Source organism: Notechis scutatus, chromosome 6 (genome assembly GCF_049901735.1).
Source record: "Notechis scutatus isolate UNSWTSFEM ecotype Mainland chromosome 6, rNotScu1.2, whole genome shotgun sequence".
NCBI classification, from domain to species: domain Eukaryota; kingdom Metazoa; phylum Chordata; class Lepidosauria; order Squamata; family Elapidae; genus Notechis; species Notechis scutatus.
This window is the reverse complement of record NC_142014.1, coordinates 36,134,266-36,157,536: the sequence shown is the minus strand read 5'-3', so window position 1 is coordinate 36,157,536 and position 23,271 is coordinate 36,134,266. Positions and strand designations below refer to the sequence as shown.

The following is a 23,271-nucleotide window of genomic DNA, read 5'->3' as shown; positions in this document are numbered from 1 at the left end:
CCGCATGGCTGAAAAGAACAGTTCCATTAGGGCCTATTACCTATGCTTCATTCCATACTGAATACAGCTCAGTAGCAGCTATTTGTGCATATTTTTCATCAAATGACTATGGCTTTCATTAAGATGAAATAAAAAGTCACAAAAAGGCATTGTGAAGAATGTGGAAGATCTTTATTTGAATCATCCCTTTTTCCATATGCAACTCATTGTGGTGAACATTTTATTTATGTCTTTATAACCCACCTTTATTATTTTTAGAAATAACTCAAAGTGACGAACATATACTCTCCTCCTCCTATTTTCCCCACAACAACAACCCTGTCAGTTGAGTTTGGCTAAGACAGAGTGATCACCCCAAAGTCATCTAGCTGGCTTTCCTTCTGGGCCAGCACTTTAACCACTACCTCAAGATGGCTTTCCTTTCAACATTTCATAAAATAACGCAAAAGAATATAGTGCCCAGATTCAATATTAGCTGACATACTGAAACATTACTATTCAATAAGAATGCAGCTAAATGGAATTTGTGTCTGATATAAAATAAATTGGAAATTCTCTAGTTCATCTCCATTTACAGAAATGTACAAATATAATAACTTGCAGGCCAGCTTCTCCAGATCTTATATATGGCCTAGTTAACCATTAAAAGGAACCAGTTATGCTAGATAAGTGTTAGACCTACATTAAAATCCACCATTGACTATGAAAGCTAACTGGTTATTTGCTTTGGGTTTCTGCAAATGATGGAGTAATTCTATCTTGTACAAAGGATTCTTGAAAATAAAGGTCTTTCTCTTTTCTTCTTCATTCTATTCCTATACAGTATACAATTAATTGAAAAATGCTTCTTTAATTCTGTTTTATTCTGTCCTGCTGGGAACTTTTAATCAGTGTTGAAATAACAGCCAGATGTTTCTGCCCCTTCATAGAAGAAAACAAAATGTTTCATGGTACTATATTTCACCTCCCGATTGTTCTCAGAAAAGAGAACAAATCTTGCTCTGAATCTTTGTATGCTAATCATTTTACTTTAATTAACATTTATTTTTAGGTTTCAACTGATTTCTGTTATAATTAATGAAACAATAAGCCCTATCGCTGAAAGCTAATTGAACATTTAGAAGATCTTCAAATGAAATGCTGAGTAATCTATGACTAATCTGGCAAAATGTCAAGGAAGAGCTGGAGGCAGCCCTTAAAGTAATGTTTGGCACTTGACATTACTATACAAGATACATCAGTAACTTCATAATAAAATTAATACCCAGTGCCACATCTAAATCTAAAATATATGGTAAACCTTTACAAAAATTAAAATCTTGCTAAACTGTTAATCTGTCTTTCCCAGTTTGGTGCCCTTTAGATGTGTTAAACTTCCAGATGGGAATCCTTTAAGTTGTCTATAACCTTATAGCTTTTAAAGAATGATTCCCTGCCCCCCCCCCAAAAAAAAACCCAAGAGTTTGTTTTCTTCCTTTTTTCTTTTCTTTTCTCTTTTTTCTCTTTCCTATTTCCTCCTCCCTCCCTCCCTCCCTCCCTCCAATAAAATTGACTTGAACAATAAAATATAGCAATGTTGAGGAACCGGAATCAACTTCAACTACAGTACTATAAAACAGGGTTTCTAGATTTCTAAATATGCTATTTAGAGTGACTTTTTGAAATGTGTTAGAAGCCACTAGTGATTTAATATTGGATTCTTTGAACCATTGAAACAAAAGGTGACTTCATTGACAGTTTGTCCACTAATTCTCTGGCAAGTCTGTGAGAAAGGGCAGTTTATGTGCATAACAGATTGTTGACATTTTATAAGTTTATGAAGCAGATAATTCTGGCCATCTACATTATGCATCTGAATGAAATGCTGTGCCTATATGTTCTTTTTGTATTTTCTCCAGTATGGTAGAGATGTTAAGGCAACTCACCACTGATTTTTGATACTTTAATTTTTTCTTCTTCGGAAAGCATTATCCACTTTTATTTCCTTGTCTGGAAATATAGATACAGGTATAATCTTAAAATCATCTTTGGCTCATCATAATATAGGTAGCTTTTCAACATATTTCAAGGAAAGGTGTTATAAGTTGTTTTTGGTTTGGTATTTCATCCACTTCATAAAGCTAATATTTAGTCTTTTACTTTTTTCCACAGCAGTTTGCATTTTTATGGCAAGAAATGTGTACTTTGATTAAGATACCATACTAAAGCTCCAGCATAAAATATGAAGTTACCACCACGGCATAACATATTTTTATGAATATTAGCACTAACACTGAACAAGTACTTGAATAAATATTCAGAAATTTACAAGCTGTAAAATTAGATAGCTGACAATGAGAACTAAAAAGGGAAAAATGTCTTGTATTGTCTTCATTATTATTATTATATAGAAGCAGCTTACCGCTTAATGCTGGCCTCTAGCTTATGTGCCACAAAACCCTCCTGCAAATCCCAGGCCAAGTTTCACATAGTTCCTAAAGGCTAATTAAAAAATCCTGGCTCAGTGAGATGCCAGCATGCATGGTAGATTGCAGGATTAATCCATGTTGGTTGCTGTCTTTCTGTGAAAGAATTAAAGAATGGAATCTTTATTAGACGCAATCTTAAGAAAGTTTGTTCAGAAATAAAATATTCCCCGATAAGCAGATGTTAGACCTTATGTAAGATTAAGAAAATATCCTGGGACCATGCCTTTAAATATAATATCAGTCCTAAATTACAGAAAACTGTTTTCTAAAAGACAGAAAGTTGGTATATGATACATAAAGAGTGGCTGTGGGTATTTGGGCTGCCCAGATCTTTGAATCTTTAACCTTGAATTGTATGGCATTTACAGCCTGAGAAGCTAGTGTCTCTCTGAGACTCTTTCTCTGCCCTTTATGCAATTGCAGTCTGTATTCTCGCTTATCTGAGGGTAGTAGGCAGTATCTCTGCCTTCTCCCCTCTTCTCTGCCTCCCCTCCCATGTGTCCCAAGATCATTTCCACATAGCATTACAATGGTAGGGAGTCTGGTTACCTGAGGAAATGCCTGTGTCCCATAGTATCTACCCAGCTGATGCAGTGTGAAAGGACTGGTATTCTCTTAGTTCCGTTGATTAAACAATGCCAGGTGTCAGAACTCTAGAGACTTTCTATATACCCTCTGGAATGAGGTTTCCCTGAGATCTGAGTGGATTTCGGAGGACCCTGAAGTTCTTTGTCTAGAACTTTGGCCAGAGTGATTGAAACCCCTTTTATATTGTGTAATGTTTATTTTTATTTTCTAAGTATGCAGACTTTGTTATTTTTGCCATCTTTACTCTCTTTTTTGTTGTTGTTTTTAACTTTTAAAAAATTTACAAACTGCCCAGAATCACTGGGAATTGAACAGCATGTAAATGTAATAAGTTATTATTATTTTATTACATATATCAAGGCTTTAAAAAAGAAATTGCATTATTCTATTACTGTAATGTATATTTAAGTAGAAAAAATAATAGTTCTGGGCTTTTGTTCCTTTTCTGTCTGCCACATTTTTGCCCACCAGTAAGTTTTGTACACCAATTGATTATGTCCACTTATTTCATCTGTCTCGCGGTCTCTTTCCCACCAAATGGATTTGGGTTATTGATCATTGTTTGATAGTTACCTCTGTAAATTTATGTACCCATGCCATAATCACAACAAGACTATTGCACAAATCAATTGCATCCTTGGTAGGCAAACATTTTTTGGCCATGATATTTTAAAATTAATGCCAGGCAAAAAAGGCACACGAGGTTCATTTTTTTCTCAAATTATAATATAATCAGGCTTAAGGTTTCGACAATAGATAAGGTACCATTATTTTACATTCCTTGCATGGTTTATCAAGTAGAAATACTAATTATAAAAACTTTATATTGAATAAACATCATTTAGCAATCTCTCTATATTGTGTGTGTACAACATTCAGTCTTATTGCTTTGTCAATAATTAAAGGTCTATATGGAGCTGCTAAATGAAATATAGTCTGTAAAGAGTTGGGGAATATTTTTGAAAGAAACAATTAAGCACAGAATCATTGTAACACAGACCTAACTGCTGCATCTTAGGGTATGATAGCCAGATTTTAAAACAATAGCTATTGTTTTAAACAGGTATTCCTCGACTTATGACCACAACTGAGCCCAAAATTTCTGTTGCTAAGTGAAATAATTGTTAAGTGAGTTTTGCCCCATTTTTGACTTTTCTTGCCTCAGTGGTTAAGTGAATCTGTTTCCCTGTTGTCAGTTCTCAAAAGTTGATCACATGATCCCAGGACTCATAAATATGAGTCAAGCATTTGACTTTTTATCATGTGACCAGGGAGAGGCTGCAACAGTTGTGTGAAAAATGGTCATGTCACTTTTTTCAGTGCCATTGTAACTTTGAACCGTCATTAAACAAACTGTTATAAATTGAGGACTACCTGTACTTGGTCTTCAAAAGAAACTACTTTTATTAGTCATATCTTTGTTTCAGATTGTATAAATCTTTTTGTGTTTTATTTTTGTTAATCTATTTCTTTGAGTAAACTGGAACAGTACAATACTAGGATTGGTTGCTACAGTTGAAGTTTAAAAGCTGATGTAAAAAATGCACACAATAAGCACAAAGACAGAGACGCTGCCTCTGAAAGCTTCATATTACTGAAAGCTTTCAGGAAATAATGCAGAATTATGGAAGACACTCAGTCTATATTGTTAAATATGCATGAAGGCAGCACGGTGATAATGTAGCTAAATATAATATCGCAGGGCCACCAGCAGTTGGAAGTTTTTGAAAAACATGCAGCTCAATTAATGCATTTCCACAGTCATTTTATTTCCACTAGACAAAGATGCAGACATCTGCAAAATAATGTCTGTGTGCTTACATGTGGTGGTCTCAATAAAATGGTTTCATTCCTTAGTTTATTTTCTGTTTCTTATACTGACAGCTACATCAATTCAATTAAAACTCTCAGCCTTTGAAAAAATAGACAACATTGCAAAGAGTGACATATTTTGTGCTGTTACGATTGCCTGTCTTGCAGTAGTCAGTGATATGACCAAAACAAGGAAGGTTTGTCTGAAGGATGTGCACTAGATATCATAATTCCCCCAGCATAGAATCAGGCTAGCCTGAGAATTCAAGACAATGGAAAGAGTAGAGAAAGAGAATAAAATGAGGGTTGTATGTTTGCTAGGACTGAAGACACATATAAATTAACTGTATGTGTGTGTGTGTGTGTGTGTATAATTTAAAGATCATTCAAAGTTATGATAAAGTTAATTTTTAAAAACCTTCACAACCAATTCTTCCACTTACTACTATCATAGAATCCAATGGTAACATGATTACTATTCTTGTGCTTCACAGTTGGCTTCCAACAAGGCAGAGCACAGAACAGAGGTGGTATTCAGCAGGTTCTGACCAGTTCTGGAGAACCCGTAGCAGAAATTTTGAGTAGTTCAAAGAAGCAGCCAAAACCACCTCTGACTGGAGATTTTACAGTATCCTTCCCCTGCCATGCTCACAGAACCAGTAGTAAAAAAAAAATTGAATCCCACCACTGGCACAGAAGTAAAATAATAAGTTGTGACCCTGTAATGCCTTAATGACCACGATGACTTGCTTAAAAACTGTATGAGAAGTGATGCTGTATGTCCATTGCCTCATGATTTTTCACTTATCACAGGGCTTAGCAATGGATTTGCCAGTCCCAACTGTGGTTGCTAAGTGAGATCTATACAATATGTCAGACATGGGTGTTTAAGCCAAACTTAACAACCCACTATATGACTTATCAGAATGTTTGCTCCCAGTGGTATGGAAGAATTTCAAAGTTTATGGGTTCTATGATATATATCAATGTATAACACTAATAAAACATTACACATTAGGTATGTGTTGCTATAGGAGATGATCTGACCAAAAGAAGGGACAAATGTGTCATCAGTTTGAGTCCCTTCACATCCACAAGAAATCAAAGTCCAGCCCACCTTGAATTCTATTGACTCTTATCTGCCACCAATTTGCTTTGACCATTAGTAGTGAGAATATAGTTTTATTGTATGCTAATGTCCTCTACAAGAATCTGTAGAGAGCATTAGCATGCAATAAACCTGTATTCATTTGAACTGACTGGACTCTTGTTTTTCTGCACTTAACAATTGAACAGCAATAGGGAAAGACTTATTTGAGGCAAATCTCCAAGTGCATCATGTGTTCAATTGTACATAATTCACAACAAAAGCAATGTCACTGTTTCATATCAATGAACTTGTGCCAGTTCCTCAAAAAGACAGGTAACAGAATCCAGGCATGGTATTTTCTGGAACAGGGATGTGAAGAAAGTCATTCCCATTGCTATGATAATGAATAATCAAATGCAGATCCTTCATACTATATGACTTACTGATATCTTCATTTAGTAAGAAGAAACTTCATTCTAGGATGACTTTAAGGAGCTAGCCTCTGCAGGTGGAGAGCATTTTTCCCTCTTAACTAAAGGATGCCCTTTTGCAGTAGTAGTAATAAATTATTTATTCATGACTTTATGTATTCTCCCATTCTTGTGTAATTTTGTATGTAGATTACTTTGAGGTCTTGGCATCTCTTGGCTGAGGGCCCAGTTGCAGATATCTAATAATTTTGTCTCCTTGTAAGACGAGAAACCTTTTCCATAAGAATGGGGAGGAAAAGTGATAAATGGATACAGCTCTATAATAATTAAGCTAATTTCCATAATGGCTTTGCTACTTTGAAGTGATTTCCAAAAGAATTCCAAGGCTTTAAACAGAAAAGGGAAAAGTTACATTTCCAAGGGTTTTGTAATTTTTAAAATAAATATATTCCTATTGTTATTATTATTTGTAGCGTCTTGTTAGAAGATCTGAAATAATCTTATTCTCTGAGATTCTCACCCATTTTTCTTAAAACACGTAAATATGCAAATAGTAACTAATAGGCCTTCTGTGTAAATATTTTATAGTATGTTAAAAGCTGCTTCAGAATGTTCTATTAACATTCAACATTTTTTTCTTTCTTGTCCCTGTTCAGCAACAATATAATACAATAATTGAGGATTTCAGCTGAAAAATATTTATTTATTTTATTTTATTTGATTTGTCAATTGTTTACAAGATAATAAGTACAAGTGTATACATAGTTGTGAATATATGAAATGGGTACATATAAGAAAAATAAAAGAATAAGAGAAACAATAGGACAGGGACGGTAGGCACGTTGGTGCGCTTTATGCACGCCCCTACAGACCTCTTAGGAAAGGGGTGAGGTCAATAGTAGACAGTCTAAGGTTAAAGTTTTTGGGGTTTGGGGAAGAGACAACAGAGTCGGGTAGAGTATTCCAGACATTGACCACTCTATTGCTGAAGTCGATTTCCTGCAATCAAGTTTGGTGTGGTTTACTTTGAGTTTGTATCTGTTGTGTGCTCTTGTGTTGTTATGGTTAAAGCTGAAGTATTCATTGACAGGTAGGACATTGCAATGTATGATTTTATATACCATGCTTAAGTCGGACCGAAGACGGCGTAATTCGAGGTTTTCTAGTTTTAGAATTTCGAGTCTGGTGGCGTAAGGTATTCTATAACGGGTAGAAGAGTGGAGAACTCTTCTTGTGAAATACTTCTGGACTTTCTCAATTGTGTTAATATCACATACGTGATAAGGATTCCAGACTGATGAACTGTATTCGAGTATTGGTCTAGCAATGTTTTGTATGCTCTGGTTAGTAGTGAGATATTACCAGAGAAAAAGCAATGTAGGATTAGGTTAACAACTCTTAATGCCTTTTTGGCTATGTAGTTGCAGTGAGCTCTAGCACTTAGATCATTAGAGGTGAGTATTCCCAGGTCCTTTACAGAGCTTGGGTCATCAACAAGATCTTGACTATTCAGCTTGTATTTTATTTTCTGATTTTTTTTACCAATATGTAAGACAGAGCATTTATTTGTTGAGATTTGGAGTTGCCATATGTTAGACCATTCAGATACATAGTCTAGATCTTTTGAAGGGTAGTAGTATTGTCTGTGGTATTGAACAGCTTTACATCATCAGCAAAGAGAACGCAATTGCTCTTGATATGATCACAAAGGTCGCTTATGTAGATTATGAAGAGAGTTGGTCCTAGAACACTGCCTTGGGGAACACCACTATTGACAGGTACTGATTTGATAGGGCGTTCCCAATTTTGACCATTTGTTGTCTGTTTGACAGGAATGCTTCTATCCAGTTATTCAGTTGTCCAGAGATACCATAAGATTTTATTTTAGGAGTAGTTTGTCGTGTACCACTGAATCAAAGGCTTTGCAGAAGTCTATGTAGATTGCGTCTATTGCTTTGCCCTGGTCGAGTTGATTAGTCCATATGTTTTTGCAGTGTAAGAGTTGCAGATTACAGGATAGTTTTTTTCTGAAACCAAATTGTTTATTGGAGAGTAGGTTGTTTGTCTCTAAATGGAGGATGATGGATTGGTTAATAATTGATTCCATGACTTTACAGGTGACGAGCATAAGAAGATTGGTCTGTAATTTTCAACTAGGCTTGGTCTCCTTTTTGAAGATGGGAATGACTGTGGCTTGTAACCATAGGTTGGGCAAGGAGCTGGTTCTGAAAGATCTTTCAAAGATTATGCTTAGAGGTTTGGCTATGGCAGCGGATAGTTTTCTTAAGAAGTAGGCACATATTCCATCCGGTCCAATAGATAGAGATGGTTTTAGGTTGCGTAGTGCTTTTTCAACGTTGTCTACTGTAAAATCGATATGTATTAGATCATTATTGTTGTCTGTGGTACGGCTAGGAAACATTGGGCATGATCCATTACTGTTTACAAACACTGAGCCGAAGAATGTGTTAAAGATGTTGGCTTTAATGGTGTCGTCGCTGCAGTCTTTACCATCAGGTCCTATCAAGGGAGGGATGGACCTTGAGTCTTTAGTTTGTTGTTTACAAAATTGTAAAAAGCACGGGTGGAATTGGTGCTTAGAAGGTTTTCCTCTTGTTTAATGTGGTAATTGGTGCATTCGGTCTTTATCTGGTGGCATAAATTTTTATATCGGTTTTTGAAATTAGCAACGTGACCAGATTTGTTTTTCCGCCAGAGTGATCTCTTTTGGATTGAAGTTTCCTTATTGATATGGGTAATCTGCTTTTTTGTTTTGTTTTTGGAGTTGTTGTTGGAACATATAGTTTGATGACCTTTTGACTTCAAGTAAAAATATGTTGTAATGATCTTCAACAGTGTTGCATCCAGTGAATAGAGATTGCCAATCGAATATGCCAAGCCTTGAAAATGAAATTGTCAGTGTTTTCTTTGTTTCAGATGACAGTCCATATACTAAATCTGCAAACCAGTCAAAGCCACCCGATGGAGCACTAGCTATAAGAAGACAGAGCATTCCAGGTATACCACTATATACTACTAAAATTTGCATGTCTGTTTGATTTTTTGTAACTTTCAAATAGGTGAAATGGTGTATCCCAGAGCAACAATTTTGGCATCAATGCACCTAAAATGAGCTAACTTAAAAAAATAGTCCAAAATCTGCAACCCATGACACCTGGAGGACTGAAATTTGGTAAAGTTGTGCTGCTTCAGTGTTGCTGTGCCACTACAGTCAGCCATGGTTATATGATTATCATTTCTAATACCTCCTGCCAGCTTTTTACAAGAAAAGTCAGTGGGGAAACCAAGGGGCATTCTATCTCTATTATTTTTTTACCCAAATTAGTGTTTGCCATTTGAACTGATCTTTTGAAAAGTAAGGTTCCAATCTGAAGTTTAAGGATGGGGTTCTTATTAAATGAGTTTTAAGTAGTGATAAGGTTGTAATTATATTTTTTGTACTGAATTTCATAGTTAGCTGCTTTGAATCATGTTTGTGTGTGTTTGTGTTTGTGTGTAAAACTAGGTTTCAGATATATAAAAGGCAGGCAAACTTTTCTGGACTTAAAATAACCAGGATCATAGGAACATTTACATTAAAGAAAAATTAATACATGGAGAATTTTAGTTGATTAAAGTCCAGTGAAAATAGATTCAAGAGAATAAAAAACTAGTGAAAACAGAGGATAAAGCTTCCACATGATTCAATTGCATTGGTTTTAATCACATATATCTTTTGGTTTCACACACTCACACACACACACACACACACACACACACACATTATGAAAGTTACAGAGCTATAAAAATCAATGAAAATAATGGAACCTGAAAGCACCATCAAATTTAATTGATGGACATGAAGTGTAAAAGCAAGACAGGCATGTAATATAATTGTGGATTTAACAGATAACAGATAATCAGAGTTGGAAGGGACCTTATAGGTCCTCTAGTCCAACCCCCTGCCCAAGCAGGAGACCCTACACCATTTCTGACAAATGGCAGTCCAATCTCTTCTTGAAAGTCTCAAGTGATATGCTCCCACAACTTAATACAATTTAGGATTGCATTAGCTTTTTTTATCCCCCCCCCCACCCCCCCCCCCCTAAATCGTTGTCCCCCAACACCCCCCCCACCCCCCCCCCCCCCCCCTTTTCCCCCCCCTTTTCTCCCCCCCTCTTTTTTTTTTTTTTTCTTGCCCTAAGTGTAGGACTTTACTTTTCTCTACATTGAATTCCATTTTGTTAGATACGGCCCAGTGTTCTTCTAGTCTGTCAAGGTCCATCTGGATCTTGAGCCTATCTTCTTGGTGTTAGCTATTCCAGACAGCTTAGTATCATCTGCAAATTTGGTAAATTCCCCTTCTTCATTAAATGGGATTGTTTTCAGTTTGAATAGAATTTATCAGAAGAATGTTATCCAATTGTCAGTGAATATTAACACATAAAACACTGCATATTTAGGAGAGTTCTCCTTATTTAAGCTGCTAGTCTGAATTAAATTGGGAAATGATACTGGAATTTTTGTTCCAGTTGTAACTATTTTGCCTAACATAATTATGTCTACTTTTTTGAAAATTTAATCTCATAGCCTTGTATGGAATGTGGTAATAATAAAAATATTGCTATTTCTAATGAAAATATATAATCTTATCTATTATAAGAGTATTTTAACTTTTTAAAAATATTCTATGAGGAATACATCAAGATTTCACTTTCATACATCTGATCCCTAAGAAACACTATACGGTGCTGACTTCTTCAAGTAATGCATATAAGACATACTTCTTTCCTACCATCTGTGTGTGAAGGTTTATGATGACACTTGAATATATCTTGGGGTTTGTGTGTGTGCTATCAAGACAGTGTTGACCAGTGGTGGGTTTCTACCAGTTTTCCTACTGGTTCGCTGATCGTGCACTTTGTGCACATGCAACTTTCCCTATACCATCTGAGACCTGCAGCACCAATCAGCTAAGAGGATAAAGACGAGAAAAGCGCAGGGGTGGGTGGGAGGGCTGATCCTGCGCTTTTCTCTTTTTTCTCCTCTCAGCTGATCATTGGAACTTTTTTTAAACTATCGGTTCGGCTGAACTGGGACAAACCGGTAGCATTTCACCACTGGTGTTGACTCCTGGCAACTGCTTAGACAAGTCTCAGCCTTAGAAAGCATTGCAAACCCCTTCTGAAAAACCCTGCCAAGAAAATGGCAGGGTTTTTCAGAAGGGCTTTGCGATGTTTTCTAAGGCTGAGAGAGACAGCCTGGCTCAAGTTTACCCAGTTGGCTTCATTCTTGAGAAGGGAGTATAATTCATAGTCAGTTTCCAGCCTGATGCCGTAACAAACATACCAAGTTGGCTTTCTAAACTATATATTGTAATCCTTTATTATTTGTAGAACAAGGAAAAGATTGGACTGCAGCAAGCATAACAAAACATCTTCAGATAATTTAAAGTGGCATTAACTGGTAGGCCTACCAAAATGATCAGTTTAATAGTTCTTAATTGGACCTAGATAAAAAAAAACATGTGAATTAAAACTTAGCATTTTATAATTTGTATGTTAAAATCTATACTGTTTATTACATTTGCTTCAGGGGAAAAAAGATATTAAGAGTCCTCCTTGTTTATGATAATTGTTGTTGCAGATAGGCAAATTTCAGGCTGCATGATTTTACTTTAATTTGACATGTACTCCACATAAACAGGCAACCATGCTAAGTGCCCGAAGGACCCCATCTTGTCAGTGGGAGTCCAGGCACTTCAGTGAGTGGCATGCTAGATTCATATTAGTGGTCCGCGGGATTTAAAATTATGAATTTGGTGGTCCCTGAGGTCCAAAAGGTTGATTTAACAAATTTTAACAGATAATCAGAGTTGGAAGGGACCTTGTCGGTCATCTAGTCCAACCCCCGCAAAGCGGGAGACCCTACACCATTTCTGACAAATGGCAGTCCAATCTCTTCTTGAAAGTCTCAAGTGATGATGCTCCCACAACTCCCGGGGGCAAACTATTCCACATATAATTAAACTTTTCCACATTTTACATTTCTCACTGCTGCAGGAGAGCAAAAATCTGCAATCCTCCTTGCCCAATATTGTGCTCATTCTCATTCTGCCAAACACTTTTCTAGCCACACTTATGAAATTCTTTTTTACTTATTATATGCATTCTTGCTAACGTTTCCTTTGAATAATAGAACAATAACAACATTTGTTGCATTGCATATTCAACTAGTTAGATAAGTTGCTCAAGGTATTTCATAAGCAAACTACATGTATATTTATGTGATTACTCTCTGTTCTTTTTTTTTTAAACAAATTTTATTCAGTTTTTTACATTAAAAACAAAAATCTCTTTTTAGTGGACAACATATTTCCGGGTCATCACCTTTACATACAAATATGACAGCAATTATACATTCATATATGCATACTTAATTCTATTATTCTCCTCGAGCCGCTCGGAGCATCCAGAGACTGGGATGTGCTTCTGAGTCCTCTTCTTGCAGGCTGAGCTTTAGATGAGGAAACGCTCCGCCCCTCACGTGGTATCGCGCAGCGCCTCCCCAGTCTTTTGCTCAGCCACGAAGAGTCAGGCTGTGTTTTCAGAGAGCTCCTTGGCTGATCGCACATTTCTTTCCTATTACAACCCTCTCGTCTTGATAAGGTTTGCCTTCCTTCCTCCTCCTGCGCAAAGGGTCTGGACTTAAGGGAAAATTTTCCCCGTCCTTGGGGGCAAAGCTGCGGCTGCAGCGCGATAGCGCGACCCCCCCCCTTATCAGATCGCCGCTGCCTCCGCGTTGCCTCGTGGCACGCGTTTTTTACTGCTGGATTCCCCCCACCTTAAACACCGATCGGGAGGGTCATCGCCCTAGGGCCCTAGGCGCTGAGCTGACCAGCAAAGCCCTCCTTTCCGTCCCGAAGGCGTCCCGACGGTTCAGCTTATGGCCGCCATTTTGGCTCCGCATCGTGGTCGGGCGCCATTTTGAAATTCTTTAGCTGCGGTGAATTGGAGCCCCAGGCCTTGGGTCAAAGCTTAGCTGCCCATTTCTTCCACCTGGCTGGCTCTTTTATTACTTGTTGGCCTCCCGCAGCCCGCTGGGGCGGTTGCAGCCCCCCTCCGGTTTTATTTTTCTTGTCTGGAGGCCTGCTGCCAGAGGCTCTTTCTTCTACCATAGGCCTCAGGTGTTTATTTGACTGATTGGCCTGTACTGAGATATACGAAGTTCTCACTGTTACGGTTACTGTTTAAAAAAAAAAAAAGAAAGAAATCTATCTATATATATATATATACTTAATAATAATAATAATAATAATAATAATAATAATAATAATAATAATAATAATAATAATAATAATAATAATAATAATAATAATAATAATAATTTTTGTACAATAATATTTTTCGTAGATATATAAATATATACGGATAACCTGTATATACATTTGGTACAAAAGCATAATAAAGATAAAAATCAATCAAAAGGAAAAGGAAGAATTACAAATTATTTTTCTGTACATACTATATTTCTTAGATACCTTACTGTTATCTCTGTACACAACAAATTCCAAAAGGGGAGAGGGCCAGCTTCACCTTCACCCGGCCTCATCCAGGCCTGATCTGGGCGAGCCAACCGCCTTTGCTAGTATTTGTTTCTAACATGGCAGACGACAATCCTCTAAACGTCCTTCTTTGAAGGCTAAGGCAAAGTCCCACTACTTGCGCAGGCAGGACAAGGAACCTAAGGGCTCTAGACAGGACAAGGAACCTTCAAGCCCCAACGTGACGCCTTAAGGCGCCACAAAGCGTTGGAAAAAGAGTTTGACCGGCGTCAAGGGAGTCCCGCTCGAGCCGCCAATACCTCCTCCTCCAAACCCTTCTACCTCTGCTCAATCTCTCCCTCAGACCCCTCTTCCCTACCTAGGCGCAGTTCGCTCAGGTCTTCCGACCCCGGACCTCCGACCAGACGGACCCCCAAGCCACCTTTACACCCACAGCCGCTGGTCTGCGCCACGATGAACCTCTACCTCCGAGGTTCCACCTCACATCAGGGCTTGGATGGAATCAGCCATCCGCCAGGGCATAGCAGAGGACTACAACACATGACAAGATCAGGCTTCTCTCCGCGAGCCTCCGAGCACGACTCGATATCAATCAGATCCCTTCCACAACCGGTCCCCCAGTTGATCAGGTACTCTCTCAGAGGGACAGCCCTCCTCCGATTGGGGCCCAGGTGGAGGAGGAAGGGGACTTTGGAGATTTCAGGAAGAGGAAGAGGATTCCCGGATGGGATCCTCCCGCTACAGTGAACCCCTCTTAGAGGCTGACATCATGGAGGGGAGATGTCGGAGGACGAGGACCCTTCCCCGACCAACCCTCCTTTGGGGGCTGTTCAAACCGCATATGTTCAAGTCCCTCCTCCTTAAGGCCAAGAATGTCTCTGGCCTTCTTTCCCAGTCCACTGCAGAAACCCCCCTGTCCCAGAGGGCCCGGAAGACTCCATTTTCACCCAACCAGTGGTGGAAGCTGAGGTCATCCCATCCCTCCCATCTTCGTAGATCTGGTAGCGAAGCAACTTACCTCCTCAGGGACCCCTCCCACTCCCTCTAGCCAAGACAAGAGATTCTTTAATCTCGATTCGGCTCTGTCTAACCTTCTGAATATCCCGGAGGTTGATGACCCCATTGTGGGTCTAGCCTCCTCCTCTACTCCCTAGTGAGGCCCTAGAGGCCTTGAAACCTGAGGACAGGCGGGCGGAGCAGGTGCTACGCAGGGCTCACCTATCTTAAATCAGCTACGGCCGCCTCATTTTTCACGAGGTCCTCATCCGCTGGCTACGTCAGCTCAAGGACCACATCCCTGCTTCCAATCTCAGAGCTCACCAGGATATAGCGGTTAGTGGCTGCAGCCGAGTTCTCGGCTGACGCCACTTACCAGTCGGGTAAAATTTTCTTCCAGGGCCATCACGTCGCACGTCATGGCTAGACGCATGCTATGGCTCAAACACTGGCAGGCGGACGTAAAGAATAAGGTCAAGCTGGCCACTGCTCCCATTACGGGAGATAAACTGTTTGGCCCAGCTTTGGAACCACTGCTGGTCGAGGGCGCAGTAAGAGAAAGTATCTGCCCTCCCTTTTTCGAAGATCGGAGGCCAGGGCTCTCAGCCCTTTCGGAGGAGCTTTCACGCCCCTTCTACCAACCCCTTCCCGCCCAGATACCCTAGACCCCTTCCTTCCGATCCCAGGACCGCACGGACCCGGGCGACAGATCCAGACGCGGTGGCGGCTACAAGAGACCCTTTAGGGATCGGGAGGAAGGCCCTACCGCAGAAGGTAGAGCCTCTTCCTCCCCCCATTGGCGGCCGCCTCAGCCACTTCGCCGCCCAATGGGACATATCCACATCCGATGCATGGGTTAGGGACACAATCAGGTTTGGCCTCGCCCTGGAGTTCAGGTCCGCTCCCTGATTGTTTCTTCCCATCCCCTCCTCAAGGGATCCCTCCAATGTGCACTAATGGATGCAGCCATCCATCATCTTCTTGACATCCAGGCCATTCAACCTGTCCCTCCGGATCAGAGAGGAAAGGGGTTTTACTCCCATCTCTTTGTGGTGCCCAAACACTCTGGGGTTGGAGAGCCATCCTGGACTTGAAACGGCTCAACCGTCACCTTATCCAGCGTAGATTCAAAATGCACACTTTGCAATCAATTCTTTTAGGCACCAGGCGGGGAGACTGGTTATCTTCCATAGATCTTTCGGAGGCATACCTCCATATTCCAATCAGGCCTTCCCATTTCAAATTCCTCAGGTTCTGTCATAATAGCCTTCATTATCAATACGTGGCCCTTCCCTTTGGACTGGCCTCGGCCCCCGGACCTTCACCAAGGTCCTGGCGGCCCTGGCGGCTCATCTCAGGAGCGTTCCCGTCCGCCTCCACTGCTACTTGGACGATATCCTTATTCTATCCCCGTCCAAATCCCAGGCAGTCAGGGATACCAGGGTCACCCTCTCCACCTTACAGGCACACGGGTTTCTAGTCAATTGGCAAAAGAGCCAACTTACCCCTTCCACCCGAATCAACCACTTGGGTGCCATAATTGATTCGGTTTCTCAAAGAGTTTTCCTCTCCCAGGAGAGGTTCCTTAGCATTCAAGCCCTGGTCAAACAGATCAGGCGTTCAAGGAGGGTGGCCTTACTGGACCTCTCTAAATTGTTGGGCAAAATGGTGTCATGCATCTCTATTATTCCCTGGGCCCGTCTACACAGCAGATCCCTCCAGTGGTTCCTGCTCCCGCTCCAACGATCCGGAAGAAGCAACTCGAAGGCCAGAGTCAGGGTCCTCCAAGGGTCCTCACGCCTCTTCTATGGTGGACCAATCCGCCATCAACAGAGGCCACCTCTTCGCGGAACCTCAACGACTCACCGTCACTACGGACGCAAGCCTGTCCGGTTGGGGCGCCATCTCGACTCGCCTCTCGGCACAGGGCAGATGGTCGCCGTCCGAGCAAAGGTGCAGCATCAATTGGCTAGAGCTTCACGCTGTCCATCTGGCCCGCGCAGTTTTCCTCAGATCCGCAAACATCACGTCCTCATTCTCACGGACAACGCCACGGCCAAGGCCCATATCAACAGGCAAGGCGGCACCCAGTCCATCCAGCTAATGAGGGAAGCCGAGCGCCTTTGCCGCTGGGCAGAATCCAACCTCCTATCACTAAAAGCCGAACACATCTCCGGAGTAGACAATACTCAGGCGGACTGGCTGAGCAGGGCCACGGTGGACCAGGCAGAATGGCGTCTCCATCCATCCCTATTCGAGGAAGCGTCCAGAATATTCGGCCTTCCGGTGGTGGATCTCTTCGCCTCCCCGTCCAACACTCAGCTTCCACGGTTCTTCTCCCGGTATCCATCTCACCGGTCGGAGAATCACAATGCTCTGCGCTGCCCATGGCCCCCAGGGCTCCTATATGCCTTCCCTCCGCTCCCGTTAGTTCCCAGAGTAATACAGAAACTTCTTCAGGAGAGGGCAGACCTTCTCCTGGTGGCTCCCTATTGGCCCAGGCGACGTGGTTTGCGGATCTCCGCAATTTATCGGTAGCGCCCCATGGAGGATCCCCGGACAGGGTCTCCCTCTCTCAGGGGCCCCTTCTGCATCCGGAGCCTCAATGGCTCCAGTTATCCGTCTGGAGGTTGAGCGGATCCGTCTGACTAGTGAGAATCTCTCGAGTCAAGTCATCGACACTATTTTGGCCGCTAGGCGACCTTCCACTACATTTGAATTTATGATGCCACTTGGAAGGGGTTCTGCAAGTGGTGTAGCGGGTCTCAGGTTGATCCCCTCTCCCTCTGTGGCTCAGATCCTAGATTTTCTTCAGGAAGGCCTTCGTAAGGGGCTCGCACCTAACACCCTGAGACGACAAGTTTCTGCCCTCTCAACCGTGGTCTCCTGTGATAACTACGGTTCCCTTTCTCATCACCCCGAATTAGATCTTTCCTTAGGGGTGCCACCAACCTGTGCCCTCCCACTGTTCACAGGTTCCCCACATGGGACCTCAACAAGGTCCTCGCTTTCTCTCACACGTTCCCGTTCGAACCTTTGAGGGATTCATCCCTTCAGTTTCTCACCTTTAAGGTAGTTTTTCTAGTAGCTATTACTTCTGCTCGTCGAGTTTGGAAATAGCAGCTTTGTCAGTTAGGAGCGATCTATGTGTATTCCACGCTGATCGGGTGGTCCTTCGTCCTGACCCCACATTCCTACCCAAAGTTAACTCTCCCTTCCATAGGTCACAGGAACTGGTTCTACAAATTTTTGCCCTAGGCCCTCCAGGGGCAGGGAGGTCCTCTGGCACACCCTAGATGTTAGAAGGGCCTTGCGTATATATTAAGCGCACTCAATCCATGCGAAGGTCGGAATCCCTCTTCCTATCCTTTCAACCCAGGTCACTGGGGCTTAAGGTTTCTCCTTCCACCATCAGTCGCTGGATCAGGGCTACTATTGCGAGGTGCTACCTTTCCCATTCTCTGCCCGCTCCGGGTGGAATAACCGCCCATTCCACCAGAAGTGCAGCCACCTCGGGCCTGGGCCACACAAGCCCCCATCGCTGACATTTGTCGGGCAGCCACCTGGTCCTCTCCGTCCCTGTTTATCAGACATTATAAAATAGATACGCGCCTCAGCGGAGGCCTCTTTTGGCCGACGGGTCTTGAGAGGGTCATCAGTGATCCGGAGGGCCTTCGGGCCAGACGGAGTCCCACCCGTAGGACAGCCCAGCTTTGGTATGTCCCAGTCTCTGGATGCTCCGAGCGGCTCGAGGAGAATGGGCGTTGGTTCTTACCTGATACGCCCTTCTCGGCGAGCCGCGAGAGCATCCAGCCCCACCCTAATTTCTCCGTCTGGTGGGGAATCTTGCTTCAGCCAAGGAGCCAATAGTAGATTAGAAAGAATTAATAACCTCTCTTCTCGTTATCGCAAAAACTGGGGAGACGCTGCGATACCACGTGAGGGGCGGAGCGTTTCCTCATCTAAAGCTCAGCCTGCAAGAAGAGGACTCAGAAGCACATCCCAGTCTCTGGATGCTCCTCGCGGCTCGCCGAGAGGGCGTATCAGGTAAGAACCAACGCCCATTACCTTTTCCATTCCAAATTTGCAGTAAGGAGAGAAACAAGCACATTAATTCTAGCCTCTTTCATTAATCTCAATAGAAACATCTTTTTGTTTCATTTCAATTATTTCAAATATAATCCTTTAATATTTATTTTAAAAATAAAGATAAACAATATGTGTTTGCCTAATAATAATAAAAAAGTTACCAATGTCTCTCCTTGCTTTTAATAGTCTATATTAACTTATTAATTTAATTGGTTCTTTAGTCTGTCATATTCCCTTTCCATTACACATTCTTTTTATAAATTCTAGATTAATACAAATTTTAACACTAAAAAAAACCACAAGTATAGGTTTCCCCCCTTTTATGGTTTTGAGTGTGACACCTCAATGATTAAAATATACCTTTATTCCCTCATCTTGATTCCCAATAAACCATTATTTTTAAGAAGTTACAATAATAATCATTACATCTTTCCATTTGGATTCCGCAGCATATTTTCCCTGCTTGATTTTTAATAAGAGTTATCAGTATCTATATTACCCTATTTTCTAAATATTTTTAATTGCAGAAATATTCTTATTACCCCTTGTCACCCTGCAGAATCCCCTTTTTAATTCATCAACCATTATCTCTGAAAAAACAATTTTTCAACATTTTACTATTTCTGTATTTCTTTATTTCATGCACCTGTTTCTTATTGCTTCTCCTCCCCCTCTTTTCCCCATATCTTTTCTCATTCCAGTTTATATCCCTCTCTTTCTTAATATCTTCCTTTCCCCTTTTCTGCTGGGTCTTTCTGCCTTTCCTGACTTCACAGGTATTCCCCCTTTTGATTGCCTTCTTAAATTTCAACTTTTTAACCTTCCTTCTTTTCCCACTTTGTAGTGTTCTTTGTGTTAATTGTCTATTTAAAATGTCTTCTCCTTGAATCGACTCCTCCTCCTCTGAAGCTCTTTCTTCTTGTTCTTCAATCGCCATTTCCATTTTTTTTCTAACACAGAGCAAAGTGATTCTCCTCTTTCCTGTAGTAATTATCTCATATTTTTAAGTTCCATTTTTAATTCGTGAAGAGATATAATCATTACACACTCTTATATTTTATGATCGTTAAAGTTTGAGCTCAAGTTTTTAAGGTGGCATTATACAAAGTCTTCACCTTTTCCCCCTATTTTTTTATTTAGGGTTTTTTGAACATCAATATTCCAGCACAATCCAGTCTCCAATTTGTAAACTTTATTATTATTATTATTTTTTGACATTCTTAAGTCCAGCTTTATTGTTTGCCTGTTTACTCCCAAAATATTTTTGTCCAATTTAGTTAAATCTTTAGTTCCAGCTTCTTCCTTTCCCGGTTCGAAGCCCTGCTTAGCTGTCAAAAATATTTTCTTTTTTCCCCCTGTCCCTTTGTAATTTCGCCCCTCACTTTTCTTTTCTTAAAAATTCCATGTTACTTTAATCCGGGGTACTTTTGTTTAGTTGTATTGCCCAGTTGTCCCGGTTCAGATGTTATCCACCTCTTTCTTCCCTCCTGCACAAATCTTAATCCAGCTGTGTCCTCCTCTTTGGGGTGGCCATTTTAAACCACCGCTGCAGTCGTCTTCGGGGGGAAAAAGACCAAGCCCAGGGGGGGAGATGCGGCTCCCATCAACCTGGCTTGCAGCTTCCCCTTACTCCGCCGCCCCTCCAAGGCAGCTTCAGCCCCTAATTGTAATGATCGGGGCTCTCCAACGATTGCGGACAGTCGCAATCTACGGTCCGTCAGTGAGGAGGGCTCAACCCGGAAGCTTTTGTGATACATGTCTTGATCCATCTGTCTATGGTAGACGGCGAAACCCTTTGTCCCAACGAACTCAGTCTAAATGAAACAAACAATGCTTCTGTTTTTCTAATGGGCCTTGTTCTCTTAATATAAATGCATATAGCTCTCCTAACATCCAAGGAGTGCCACTTCCTTTCTAGGCTATGGACCGGTTCTGGGCAGAAGTCTGGTAGTACTAACTCTTGTGCCCTATGGAACGTAGAATTGATCTTTGGGATATAGGTCGGGTCTAATCTTAATACTACCCTATTCGGGTGAACTATACAGAGGTCCTCCCTCATGGATAATGCTGCCAACTCTGAAATTCTTCTGGCATAAAATAAAGCTGGACTTAAGATTGTCAAAAAATAATAATAATAACATTTACAAATTGGAGACTGGATTGCGCTAGAATATTGAGCTTCGAAAAACCCTAAATAAAAAAACAAGGGAAAAAGGTGAGGACTTTGCATAACGGAGATTGCCGTCTTCTGACAAAAACTTAAAACTCAAACAAAAGGGAAAGCATCCTGTTTCTGTATGAACTGGTGTCGATATAACACTAAAGAAATATTGAAACAAAGTAAGAATCTTAGAAAGTGAAAGCTGAACCAGAGTAAAGAAAGAAGCAAGGAAAGACTGATTGTGGGATTGATTGACGTTTTTGGTATAGACCATGGGCTGGAACAACTGAGAACTTTAGAAAACTGGAAGAAGAAAGAAGGAAAGTAGAAGTGTTTTTTGTGGACTTCAACAATTACAAAATATAAGAGTGTGTAATGATGATATCTCTTCGCAAATTAAAAATGGAACTTAAAAATATGAGAGAACTGCTACAGGAAAGAGGGGAATCACTTTGCTCTGTGCTGGAAGAAATGGAAATGGCAATTGAAGAACAAGGAGAAAGAACTTTAGAGGAGGAGGAGTCGATTCAAGGAGAAGCCGTCTTAAATAGACAATTATCACAAAGAACACTACAAAGACTAGGGGAAAGAAGGAAGGCTAAAAAGTTGAGATTTAAGAAGGTAATCAAAAAAGGGAATACCTGTGAAATTAGGAGAGGTAGAAAGATCCAGCAGAAAAGGGGAAAGATATCAAGAAAGAGAGGGATATAAACCAGAATGAGAAAAGATATGGGAAAAAGAGGGGGAAGAGAGGCAGTAAGAAACAGGTGCATGAAATAAAGAACTACGGAAATAGTAAAATGATGAAAAGAAATAGTTTTTTTCAGAGATAATGGTTGATGAATTAAAAAGGGGATTCTGCAGGGTGACAAGGGGTAACAAGAATATATTTGCAATTAAAAACAATACTTAGAAAATAGAGTAATATAGATTATTAAAAGAGGGATAGATACTGATAACTCTTATTAGATGAATATATATCTTTATTTTTATTCTCAAAAGAAAAGTTAAGGCTTATTGAAGAAATTGAAATGATGTGAAATGTTTAAAAATGAGGTTAATATCAGTGACCAGAAATTGAATAGTCATTTTTTTCCCTTTACTTCTTTTGAAATTAGAAATAAAATTAAGAGGGGAAAATATGTTGCAGAATCCAAATGAAAAGATGTAATGATTATTGTAACTACTTAAAAATAATGGTTTATTGGGAATTAAGATGATGGAATAAAGGTATATTTTAACCACTGAGGTGTCACACTCCAAGCAGTAAAAGGGGGGAAACCTATACTTTTTTCTTTTGTGTTAAAACTTGTATTAATCTGGAATCTATAGAAAGAATGTGTGATGGAAAGAAAATATGACAGATTAAAGAGCTACTTAAATTAATAAGCTAATACAGACTATTAAAAGGAAGGAGAGACATTGGTAACTTTTTTTTATTAGGCAAACATATATTGTTACTTTTATTTTTAAAATAAATATTAAAGGATTATATTTGAAATAATTGAAATGAAAAGAAAAGATGTTTTGATTGAGATTCATGTAAGAGACTAGGATTAATTTGTTTGTTTCTCTCCTTTCTGAAAGTTTGAAATGGAAAAGGTAATAATAGAATTAAGTATGCATATATGAATGTATAACTACTGTCATATTTGTATGTAAAAGTGATGACCCGGAAATATGTTGTCCAATAAAAAGAGCTTTTTGTTTTTATGTTGAAAATTGAATAAAATTTCTTTTTAAAAAAAAAGAGACATGTATCACAAAAGCTTATGAAAGCCAATCATTGCAATTGCCGGGTAACACAATGGCACATTCAACCAGGAGTGCAGCCACATCAGTGGCATGGAACACACAGGCCTCAATTGAAGAGATCTGTAGGGCAGCAACATGGTCATCACCATTTCCATTCATCAGAAATTGTAAACTGGATACATTTGCATCAGCAGAAGCATCCTTTGGAAAAAGAGTGCTACGAAGAGTTCACATGGAGATGGGGGCTTGGGACAAGGAGTTGGCCCACCCTCAGGACAATTAGCTTGGGTATGTCCCACGCTTTGGATTCTCCGACC

At 40.4% G+C, this 23,271-nt stretch overlaps 1 protein-coding gene across 14 annotated transcripts in view; it reads left to right on the top strand.

Annotated features, from left to right (window-relative positions):
* The window catches only part of GRIP1 (glutamate receptor interacting protein 1), a 324,841-nt gene that overhangs the window by 203,680 nt on the left and 97,890 nt on the right, over positions 1–23,271 (top strand). For all 14 annotated transcript variants that reach the window (XM_087967965.1, XM_087967968.1, XM_087967969.1 and 11 more), the window contains exon 2: positions 9,327–9,407. In XM_087967965.1, the coding sequence (XP_087824091.1) occupies positions 9,327–9,407 (81 nt within the window). The remainder of the gene's footprint in view (positions 1–9,326; positions 9,408–23,271) is intronic.